The sequence below is a fragment of the Vicugna pacos genome, chromosome 2 (genome assembly GCF_048564905.1).
Source record: "Vicugna pacos chromosome 2, VicPac4, whole genome shotgun sequence".
In the NCBI taxonomy this organism is placed as follows: domain Eukaryota; kingdom Metazoa; phylum Chordata; class Mammalia; order Artiodactyla; family Camelidae; genus Vicugna; species Vicugna pacos.
In genome coordinates this window covers 73,768,545-73,781,600 of record NC_132988.1, presented here as the reverse complement: position 1 = coordinate 73,781,600, position 13,056 = coordinate 73,768,545, and the positions used below count along the sequence as shown (strand labels likewise).

Below are 13,056 nucleotides of genomic sequence, written 5' to 3'. Positions count from 1 at the left end.
GAAGTGAAAGTTTAAATGCCTACATTAAAAAAGAAAAAGGATATCAAATCAATAACCTAAACTACCACCTTAAGACACTAGAAAAACATGAGTAAATTAAACCTATAGCAAGCAGAAGGAGGGACATAATAGAGTAGTAATAAATCAAATAGAGAATAGAAAAATAACAGAGACAACTAATGAAAACAAACCCTTGGTTCTTTGAAAAAATCAATAAAACCAACAAACTTTAAACACATCACTATTGACCATACAGAAAAGGATAATAAGGGAATACTATGAACAAGTGTATGGCAACAAATTAGGTAACTTAGATGAAATGGACAAATTCCTCAAAAGGCACAAACTACCAAACTAACTTAAGAAGTAAAAGAAAATCCAAATAGACCTAGAACAAATAAAGATATTAAATTAGAAATAAAAAATTACCTAGAAGAAAAGCTCAGACCTAGATGGCTTCACTGGTTAATTCAACCAAGCATTTTCTTAAACAATAACTTTTCACAAACTGTCATAAAAATAGGAAAGAGAGCATTTCCCAACTCATCCTAAGAGGCCAGTATTACCCCAATACGAAAACCACTCAAAGATTTCACAAGAAAGAAAAGTACATACCAATATTTCCTACGAATATAGAAGCAAAATTGCTCAACACAATACTAGCAAACTGAATCCAGCAATACATAAATAAACAGGATTATACAACATAATCAAGAGGGATTTATCTCAAAAATGCAAGGTTGACTTAACATCCAAAAACCAATGAATATGGCATGTCAATAGAATAAAGGACAATTCCCACAGAATCATCACAATAGATGCAGAACAAGCCTTTACAAATTTTCAACACTAGTTCATAATAAAAATACTCAAAAAACTAAGAATAGAAGGAAACTTCCTCAACATTTAATAAAGGGCATCTACAAAAACACCCAGCTAATCATACTTAATGATGAAAAATTGAGTGCCTTTCTCCTAATATCAGAAACAAGGCAAGGATGTCCCCTCTTGGCATTTCTATTCAACACTGAACTGTAGTTTCTAGTCAGAGAGATTAGAGCGAAAAAATGAAATAAAAAGCATCTATATTGGGAAAAAAAAAAAAGCAAAATTATGTCTATTCACAGATGACATATAGAATGTTCCTGAATAAAGAAAATCCTAAGGAATACACATACACACACACATATACAATTAAGAGTAATATCGAGTTCAATAAGATTACTGAATACAAGAGCAATACACAAATACAAAAGTCAATTGTAGGTCTATACAATACCAATGAATAATTCAAAAGTGAAATTGAAAAAATAATTCCATTCATAAGAACATCAAAAAGAAAATACTTACGAATAAATTTAACAAAAGTGCAAGTCTTGTGCAGCAAAAAGTACAACGTATCACGGAAGAAAATAAAGACCTAAATAAATGGAAATGCATTCTGTATTCATAGACAGAAAAACTTAATATTATTAAGATAGAAATACTCTTCTAATTGATCTACAAATTCAACACAACCTCTAGATTCCACAACCACCACAGATTCTAGCAAAACTCTAGCTGAGGAGAAAAAGCGCATCTTTAGCCATCAGGGAAATGCAAATCAAAACCATAGTAAGATACCAATTCACATCCACTAGGATGGCTATAATCCAAAAGACAGATTAATGACAAGTGCTGGTAATGATGTGGAGAAACTGGAATGCTCACATGCTGCTGGTGGGAATATGATACAGCCACCTTGGAAAACAGCCTAGAATATCCTCCAAAGATTAAACAGAGTTAACATTTGGCCCAGCAATTCCACTGTTAGGTATATACTCGGTGAAATAAAAACATATGTCCACAAAAAACTTGTACACAAATAACATAGTACCATTGTTCACAACAGTCAAATAATGGAAACAATCCAAATGTTCATCAGTTGACAAATGGTTAAACAAAATGTGATGTAGCCATACAACAGACTATTATTCAATAATAAAAATAAATGAAGCACTGATACATGCTATAAGCATAGACAGATCTTGAAAACATTATGCTAAGTGAAAGAACCCAGTCACAAAAGACCACATATGATTCCATTTATATGGAATGTCCAGAATAGACAAATTCAGAGATAGAGTTTACTGGTTGCCTAGGGCTGGGGGAGGGTATGTTGGAAAAATGAAGAATGACTGGATAGATTTCTTTTTGGGGTTATGAAAATGTTCTCAGATTCATTATGGTGATGGTTGTACAACTCTGAAAACACTAAAACAAAACAAGCAAACCCTGAATCTATACTTTGAGTGGGTGAATTATATGGCATGTGAATTATATCTTAATAAAGCTGCTATAAAATTCCAATTAAAAATAAAATGCACAAATAGAGAAAAATCAATGAATCTAAAGCTAACTTTTTAAAAAGATCAATAAAATAAACTAGCTTAGAAGAATCAAGAAAAAAACCCCAAAGACATGAATTACCAGTATAGAAATCAAAGAAGCATACCACCATAGATTCTATATATACTAAAAAAATAATAAAGGGATATATTAAACACATTTACTGTAATAAATTTGACAACTTAGAAGAAACAGATCAAGTCCTTGTTAGCCAAAATTTACGAAACCAAAGCTGGCACACATACACAAAATTAAGTATCTGAATAGCCCTGTATCATTTGAATAAATGGAATTAATGACTGCAGTCTTCCCACAAAAAAATACCCTAGCTACAGATGCACTGACTGGTGAATTGTATCCAATGTTTGAGGAAGACATAATAGTTGTATCACAGAAAGTTTAAGAAAATAGAGGGACTACTCAACTCAGTATGAGTTCATCATTACCCTGATATCAAAAGTAAAGCTATTACAAGAAAAGAAAATTAAAACTGATCTCCCTCCTGAGCCTAGTCAGAAAAGCTCCTAATAAAATATTATCAAATCAAAATGAGCAACATATAAAAAGGATAATGCATCATGACCAAGGGGGATTTATCCCAGTAAAGGAAGGTTGGTCTAACCTTTGGAAAATAAACCAGACTGAAAAAGAAAGTCCACATGGTTCTCTACATGGATTCAGAAAGAGCACTTGATAAAATTTATCCCCTACTCATGAACAACAACAACAAAAATTCTCAGCAAATTAGGCATAGAAAGGAATTTCCTTAAACTTGCTGAGAGCCATTAAAGAAGATTTAAGTAAGATGAGAGATGTACCAGTCATGGAAGGCTCAGAATTATTAAGGTACCAGATCTCTCTACATTAGAATATAGATTCAATGAAATCTCAATCAAAATCCCAGAAATCCTTTTTGTAGAAATTGACAAGTTGATTCTAAAATTTTTATAGGAATACAAATAACCTAAAACAGCCAGAACAAATTTTTTAAAAAAGAACAAAGTTGGAGTGCTTACATTTTCTGACTTAAAGACTTACCAAAAATTACAGCTATTAGGACAGTGTGGTATTAATATAATGAAAGACAAATAGATCAGTGGGACAAAATAGAGAGTTCAACAATAGATCCACACATATATGGTTAATAAATTTTTGACCAAGGTACCAAGTCTAGGGAAATAGATGGTCTTTTTAACAAATGGTGCTAGGGTAGTTGGATTATAACTTATTAACCTTATAAAGGAAATGTAATAGAGGAAAATACAGAAGAAAAATTTTGCAACTTTTATGAGGGAAAAGATATATTAGGACATAGAAAGCACTAACCATACAAGAAATATCAATAAAATAGACTTAAAAATTATAAAATAGACTTTAAAATAATAAAATTCTGCTCCTTGAAAGATACAACTAAGAAAATGAAGTCAGTCCTCAACTGGAAGAAAATATTTGCAACACATATATCTGACAAAGGGCTTGAAACCAGATAATATAAAGTACCTTTACAATTCAATAAGAAGACAAAGAATCTGATTTTCAAAAGGGCAAAAGATTTGAATAGACACTTTGTACTAATTACCAAAGGAGATAGAAGAATAGCTAATTAGCACATAAAAAGAAGCTCAACATTAGTAGTCACCAGGGAAATGCAAATTAAAATCACAATGAGAACCACTACACACCCACTAGAACAGCTAAAATTAAACATTAAAAATCCAACTATTCCGGAGGATATGAAGCAATTTCAACTTTCAGACACTGCTGGTGGGGGTATAAAATGGTACAACCACTTTGGAGACCCATTTGGTTGTTTCTTATGAAAGCTGTTACTTACCATAAGACCTAGCAGTTCCATTATTTATTCAAGGGGGAAGAAAGCAAATGTCCACCAAAAAAGGCATGTACATTAATGTTCATAGAAATTTTATTCATAATAGCCACAAAATGGAAACAACACAAATACCCATTAACAGGTGAATGAATGGATAAATACATTTGGTATATCTATACAATGGAAAATATTTCAGCAAAACAAAAAATGCTCTATCGATACATACAGTAAGATGGATGAATTTTAATGTGTTAAAACATATATCACAGTGTTTGATCCATTCATGTGAAATTCCACAGCAAGCAAAACTATAGTGACAGAACACAAATTTATTGTTGCTTGGAGCTTAAGGCAAGAATCAGTACAAACTGAACAACTAATCTTTGGGCAGTAATGGAAATGTTCTGTATCTTGATTTTCATCATGGTCAGATGGATGTAAACTTTTGTCATACTTAGTGAACTATATAGTCAGTTCTTCAACAATGCTTGTTTTTGAAAATGCAAACTTGTTCCAACACAATGGTAAAAAATTTTAATATTAACTTGACTTTTGATTTCACATGTGATTACATCCACTAAAAATACTAGATGAATACAGAAAACTACACCCAACTGAAATGAGCCATGTATATCACACCATTTGTGCTATTTCATATTTCACTTCAAATTGTTATAAACCCCACCACACACTGTTATTACATTTGCTTTTAAAAAGGTTATTTTTTAAAGAAATGATAAAAATTAGGAAAGCATTTTTGTATTTTTCCACATATTTACCATTTCTGGCATTCTTCATTTGTATGGAAGTGGGTTTGTACTGATAGCAGTTTTCGTCCTCTAGGACTTCCTTTAACATTTCTTGTAATTCAGGTCTGCTGAAAATAAATTCACTGTGCTTCTATTTGTCAAAAAATCATCTTTATGTTGTTCTCATTTTTGAAGGTTATTTTCACTTAACAGAATCCTAAGTTAACTTTTTTTTAAGCATGTTAAAGTTATCATTCCATTCCTTGTCTGCCTTGCATTATTTCTGACAAGAAATCATCAGTAACTCTTATCTTGGCACTCCTGTATTTAATGTTTCTTTTTCCTCTGGCTGCTTTTAAGAGTTTTACTTTACCATTGGTTCTCAACAAATTGAATATAATATGCCTTAGAATAGTTTTCCTTTCAATTATCCAACTTGGAATTTGTTTTCTTAGATTTAGAAATCATAATTTTTATCCTGTTTGTTAAAAATTAAGCCATTATTCCTTCAAATATATTTTCAGGCTCCTCTCGCCTGCCCTTTTCAGGTACTCCAATTATCCATGTTAGATCACTTTGAATATTTCTCAGTAACTAAGGATCTGGCCTTTTAATTACTATTGTTATTTTCATTCTGTACCTCAATTTGTATAGTTTCTATTGCAGTATCTTCAAGTTCACACTTCTTTTCTTCTGTGGTGGCTAATCAGCTAAACCCATAGGTGAATTTTCCATTCAGATATTGCATTTCTAAATTGCATTGCAGCCCTGAAGTTCCCTTTGTCTTTTTTTGAATATCTTCCATTTCTCTCCTCATTATGCTCATGTGTTCCATTGTATTCATGAACATACTTACTACAGTTGTTTTTAAAGCCCTTATCGGATACTTCATTCATCTCCATAACTTTGGAGTCAGTCTCTATTGATTTATTTTTTTCATTTTCCTGCTTATTTGCATGTCATAATTTTTATTGGGTACCAAACACCATAAACGCTGTGTTCTTAAAATTCTGTATTTTGCTTCTGCATTCAAAGAGTGTTGAATTTGACTGGCAGTTAAGTTACTAGCCAATCAGTCTGATCCTTTGAGATTGTTTTTAATTTGTCATTGGTGGTCCAGAGTAGCCTTTACTCTAGAGCTCTTTTACCCCAATTCGAAGGTACAACCCTGGGCTATCTACTGAATGCCCACGATTTTCAATAAGGTCCTGCCACTCTGGTTGTCAAAACTCAAATGTCTCTCAGCTACATGTAACTTCCGGGAATTGTTCAACTTACAGTTCCTCAGTAAGTCCTTTTAGTCTAGCCTTGTGGCATTTCACTCGATGCGTGTGCACTTTAGCACACAGGGAAAGTCTCCGTGAAACCCTCCTGCAGATTCCTGGAGCTTCTAGGCACAGCTCTTCTATCTCTGGTGCCATGCCTCACAAACTGAAGCTGCCACAGCCTTCCCCAAATCTGGTCTCAGTGTCTTCTATTCAGAGACTGCCATGCTTCCCTTGGTTTCCCTTTTCCTATGCAGGGTCTAGAAAGTGACACCAGGCAGAATGCTGAGGCTTTCGCATGACTCTTTTTCCCCCATCCATTCAGAGAGTACAGTCCTGTACTGCATGTTCTCCAGTGTCAGAACAGAGTTGCTTCATATATTTTGTCCAGTTTTCTAGGTGTTCACAGGTAGAGGGCAAGTCTGGTATATGTTATTCCGTTATGAGCAGAAAAGGAAAGCTAGAATTTTTTTTGTAATCTAGTTTGAGCTATTTACGTGTTGAGGCTCACGGATTGTTCTAGTATTTATAACAGCAGCAGCTGACTGGACCTTAACTTTATAAAGTAATTCATTTATATTACCTGATTAGTCTTCACAACACTCTTGAGTTAATAAAGGTGACCTTTCTTATGATTATGCTACAGCCAAAAAGATTGAGGCTCACAAGGCAAGTGAATGCTCAAAGTAACATATTTAGTAAGGGTTGAAGCTGAGAATATGACATTAGCATAATCTACTACTGCTAAAACTTATCTCCTGGTTTCATCTATAACACTAAACTCTTATTTTTCACCTCCTTCCTTCTTTATTCCCCTCAGGTTTTAATTGTCTTTTATCTTAGGTTTTAATCATCAGCTTTATCATCTTAGTATGGCCAAAATTTTAGAAGCAGCAACTCATTTTTAAATTGCCACTCTGAAAAATGCTACTTGTAATTCACTACCATAAATTACTTTTAATTTTAATTTCAAGTGACAAGCTATAATCAATACATATCATACCATAACCAATACCAAATAGACCAGATATGCCTTTAAAGGTCCCCCAACCCCCAAAACTGTCAGCATTCATGTGTAACCCTGTGTCTTTATCATCTTTCCTCCTCTTTCAAATCATTTTCTCTAACTTACTTTGACCTATGAAGCTGCAGCAAACTCCTCAGAATTTTTCCGGGCCCCAAATGAAAAAAAAAAATCAATTAAATACTAAAATAGAAAGGAAAACAAAAATTTTTAAACTAAACAAGAATCAAGTAAAAGTAAGCCAGCTCCTTAGTTAGCATGACTAAGGAATAGATTGAAATGATCCCTTTCTAAGAATGAGTCACATTTCTGTCTGTCTTACACAGGGCCAACTAACAATGGCAATACTTGAGAAAATGTTAAGACTCAGCTGATTACCTCACACCTTGAGGTACAGGATGAAAAGAGTGTTTTAATTTTCCATCACACTTTTGTTCAACAGGGTGACTACGTGGCAGACTATATTGAGGAGAAAAAATCTGAGACCACACAGAAATCAGCAGCAAAGCATTCTGTGAGTCACACCATCTGTCATAATCTGCCTGGTTGGAAATGGGGGATGACAGAGTGTGAACCATGAATCTGTAGTCTCCGATCTAGGTTAAGAATAGTAATACTTGAAATTGCATAATACATCAGAAACAGTAATTTTAAAACCTTATACACCCAATTTTACCGAACACGGGACTTAGATATAGAGTGGGTAATGTTCAAAACCAGGGTCTAGAGTCTGACGGAGGGCACTTTATTATATAGGATAATCCAAACAAAATTAATCCCTCCCCCAGAAGATAGTAACTTGTTAGAGTCAGAAAATAATTGATTTCTTCCATTTCTTTTAATCTTTTTTTAACAAAAAAGTTATTTTATAAATCCCATAAAACTCTAGATCACCATATAATTTTTTTTTTTGAACAGGAATAAAACAGAGGCTTTTAATACAAACAGCAGTTAAGACACATGGGGCTGGGAGGCCTAAGAGGACACGGGCAGGTGAGCCAGGAAGATGGTGACCCTGGGAGGAAAGAAGGCACAGGGCTTCTCCTGGGAAAACTATCTGACCCTTGTGGCTCCCACTCCAGTCTCTGCCCAGACCAGTGGCCAAGATCCAAGAGACAAGCCCCTGTATTGTGTTTCTCAGGTGCTCCCTTTTCCCAAAGGGTATGTGGGCCCAGATGCAGGGAGGGGATAGTGGAGAAGGGCAGGCCTGGGCTGGGGCAGGGGAGAGCCTGCAAGAACCAGACCTGGAAATAGCCCTAGAAGAAAACTCAGGAACTGACATGCCAACACCCCCTCACTCCTAGGACAGGTCTGCCCAACCAGGCTTCCGCCCAATCTAAGAGCCAACTGTAACCAGTAGAGAGTGATATCCTAAATTCTGTCTCCCTCATTAATGGGATTTTTACTCTTCAAAAATTACTGGACAATGTCACACTCAGAAAAATGGTGAAAATGAAAAAGATAAACCAATTATTGGCGAGGATATGATTTAGTTGGAATTCTTATATATACTGTTGGAAGTTATATTGGTACAACTACTTCAGAAAATTGCAAAGCATTATCTACTAAATATGAACATATACCTAACATGATCCAGCAGTTTCACTCTTAGGTGTGTATCTAACAGAATGCATATATATGTTCACCAAAAGAAATGAAAAAGAATGTTAATAAGTAACATTACTTGTAATAGCCCTAAAACTTCACCAGAAGACATGTATAAGAATATTCATAACAGCATTATTTGTAAAACTCCAAGCTGTAAAGGATCCACAAGTCCATCAACAGTAGAATGGATAAATCATGGTACATTCACACAATGGAATATTAAACAGCAATGAGACTGAACAAAATACAAATATACTCAATACAGATGAATTTCATAAACATATTGAATGAACCTGGACCTCAGCCCAAAAATACATATAGTAATTATTATTCCATTAGATAAAGTTTAAAAACAAGAATAACAAATATATGGCCTTAGAAGTCATGGTAGTGGTTACTTGAATGGGAGCAGTTTTCAAGGAGGGAACAACGGGGTTCCTGAAGTGTTGGTATTATCTACTTTTTGATCCATACACGAGGTACATGCTCACTTTGGGAAAATTCATCAGGCTGAATTCCTATTTCTGAATTTATGCTGTAAGTCAATAAAAGATGTTGGGCAACACCAACAATGTACAGCTACGCCACAGAGCTAGAACCTGAATCCTCAGCTTGTCTCTAGGGTCCGTGCTCTTAGTCACGATACTATTTTAGCAACTACCTTAAAGCACTACTTGCTCATACTATCTATTTTTAAATATGAAAAACTTACACATGCCAACAGGCAGTTAACTGTGTAAATGCAGGAACATAACTTGTACAAGCATAGATGATCCATACGGGGCCACCAGGGAGGCTGAGTGAGAATCACAGAAGTTTCGTTCTGATGGAATCTTTTTACCATAGGAATCTGTTCATGTCTTTCTATTTATGGTTAATAAAATGAAATTGACATTTCTCCTCTCCAAAACAATAAATGGGCAACATTATTTTTGCATTCAAAGTATATTTGCTATGTATGTAAAAATACTTTTAGAGTAATAAAGTAATTACTTTTAGTTCAAAGAAATAGTTATTGATTTATAGAAATCATAGTTGGAGATATTTAATAAATATTCAAGGAATGAGTGACTCTTAGAGATTTGTTGACGCTCCTACCATTGCTACTAATTCCTCCTAGCCATTCATCAGAGGTAGTGACCTGGCATAGTGGGCATCTATTGGTCTTGCCTGCCTAGCACCCTTCTTTTGGTAAAGGTGTTTCAATATTGCTCTGGGCAATTTCTTCTACCCTACTGCATGCAATTCTGGTGAGATGATCAATTCTGCCTTCTCCTAACCAAGGAGTAGACGTGTAGACTAAACTAGACCAAGCAGACTCTCTCTTCTTAAAATTTAAATCTTGAGTGGAGTGACAGAGGGTCAAACAACAGAGCTGATTCACTTTGACAACAGCTCTCTAAGGAAGCTGCCCACTGGTTCCTGCTGCTTAGATCTCTTAAGCTGGGTGCATCCTATCCAATCAAGTACTAGTTTGTTTAACTTTTCCTTAGATTCTGTGAATCATTCTATATACTTATATTACATTTCCTCTTTAGTTAATTTCTGTTAACTGTACCTGAGGGAACACTGACACACCTGGATGTAAATACATTCAATAAAGTCACTACAACTTTGCAAGAGTCCATAGCATAATGTTGGTAATTGCTGAAGCTGAGTGGTTAATAAATGCAAGTTCTTTTTTTCTATATATTTGAAAAATTCTATAATGAAAGTTAAAACAGAAACGAATTTAACTCTAAAAATGATTACAGAGTGACAACTAAAGCGACCTCTGTAACATGCCCAAAACAGAAAAAGAAAAAAAAAAAACCAAATAAACAGAGCTCCAAGGACTATAAAGAGAACAAGTATTTACCAGTAAGCACACATTTATGAAAGGTTTTACTGCCACCTACTGGACACTGTGATTAACGACTTGCTATTAAACAATCATTGTATAGGTGTCCCCATCTCACCTCAAGCACTTTGTCTTTAACAAGATAATGCTAAGTAATACCATTAATTTTATGTTTACATGTATGTTTATATTAGTAAATGTTATAGCACATCATTTCTAACAACATGAAATGCCACCTAAAAAAGGTATATCACAAAATTTTTGTTAGAAAGTACACTGGTGATTATCTTATGATGTCCTTGTTTTATAGAAGATCTCAGATTTTGAATTATTTTCCCAAAGGAATTTACACTGTTTACTCATAGGGATAGACCAGAAAGCTAGAAACCAGTCCTGGCTCTTAAATTCAGTGCATTATTTTTCTCCACCTCAGCCTTTTAAAATCTTGACTTTTACTACAAATTTTCATCTTTTATAACTTGGCTAACTGCATATACCAGTGATTCTCAACCCTGCTGCATCAGAATTATCAGTTGAATTTTAAATTAAAATAAATTGATGTTGATACCAAAGATTTTTTAATCACGGCTTAAAAGATCCATTTGTAAATACCAGCAGTTCTCAGTGTGGTCCCTGGACCAGCAATATCATCATCATCTGGGAGCAAAACTGAACAGGGTCCTGTGCGGCCCTCCCAAGTACAGATGCTTTTCTGTGTCCCCCATTTCTTGTCTGCTGAAGAAATGAAGTTTTCAGACTCCTAGACCTTCTCTGAGTTCCAAAGGGCATATTCAAACAGTTATTAACTAGAAGAGTGAGGGAATGTAGAAACAAAGGAAAGGTAGTCAAGAAACAATAGTGCAGAAGTGGGGCAGGGTCCTGGTTCCTCCTCAAGGGATACACCTAACAATCTGATAGTTATTCCACAGGAACTAAGGCCCCAGTACAGGTGGAGGACAGCAACTTCAGGCTGAGCATAAGCAGGTGGACAGACCCCAGATTGGTTGGAACTGGAAGGCTGATGGTTGAAGTTCCTGGGACATCACCCTGTTACCTCACCATCAACCAATCAGAGAAAGGTCACACATCCTGCAGTCCCCCCCCCCCAAAGTTTTGCCTATTCAAACACCTCTCAGAACACAATCAGAAAATTTGGGCTTTTGAAGTACTAGCTGCCTGTTCTCCTTGCTCAGCCCTTACAAATCAACCCTTCTCTGCTCCAAACTCTGAAATTTCAGTTTGTCTGGTCTCACTGCGTGTCATTGGGCACACAAACTTGGGTTTAGCAATGGAACTTGCTAGAAATGTAAATCTGCAACTTTTTTTCCAGATTGCTAACTGGAACCCAGCAATTTGTGCTTGCAAGCCCTCTAGGTGATTTCAATGCAGGCTAACGTTTGAGAATCACGAGTATTTTAATATATATTTTTAAACTTTTTACTTTTTAACTCTAAGATTTTAATTTATTGTTTTCTAAGAAAGAATAAAATACATTAATAATACAAAAGAGAAAGAGATTTACATGAAGAGTAACCTAGTGCAATTCTCCTATTTTTCCAGAAGCATACTATTAGGCACACTCAACATTAGTTCTAGTCAGCCAATAGGAAAAATGCTCTAATGGGAGGTTAGGGAATAATTTATTCATAGACCAGTTAATAAGACCCTGGAATGTTCCTGCCCAGAGCAAGTTTTCCAACCATATTTCCTTGTTCTGGTTTGTTCTGCTCAAAAAGACACCTTTCTAAGACATAATTTATACCTTTGGCCACATCATACCTTTTAACTCAGGAATGTCACTTGTAGAAATCGAGAGGAAAACAAATTATGCTCAAGTATTTTCTCCAAAGCATGGTAAATAACAAAGGCAGAGTGGAACCTGAAAACAAGTTAAATGCCCAACAACTGGGAAATAATTTCATAAATTAGAGCATCAACAGGATGAAATATTGCTCAGCCATTAAAATAATGCTTTTCATATGAGATTTTAAATAATATACGGAAATGCTTACTTTATAACATCATGTGTGTGCATGTTCTCTCTGTTTCTCTGTATCTCTCTCTGTCTCTGTCTGTCAATTGAAAAAAGATAATGGAAAATACCAAAACATTAATACTGGTTATCTGAGCAATAGGATTCTGAGTGATTTACTTTTTTATATTTATTAGTGTTTCTAAACTTTTTAGTAAGATTATACTTATTCTATTAATCGGAAGAAAATCTATGAACACAGTAAGTTTCTACTCTTTGAATTAGGATCTTTAAATAACGATTAATCAGTGCACTTTCAGAAGACTGAAACTGTGGGAAACAAGTAGATACTTTTTCTGCTCTTTTCTCATCCCATTCC

The 13,056-nt window shown here is 34.8% G+C and overlaps 1 protein-coding gene across 1 annotated transcript in view; it reads right to left on the bottom strand.

Moving 5' to 3' along the window:
• MRPL1 (mitochondrial ribosomal protein L1) overlaps positions 1 to 13,056 on the bottom strand; it is a 124,548-nt gene that overhangs the window by 44,457 nt on the left and 67,035 nt on the right. The window contains exon 10 of the mRNA XM_072942054.1: positions 12,718 to 12,777. Within this exon, the coding sequence (XP_072798155.1) occupies positions 12,719 to 12,777 (59 nt within the window). The 3' untranslated portion in view covers position 12,718. The remainder of the gene's footprint in view (positions 1 to 12,717; positions 12,778 to 13,056) is intronic.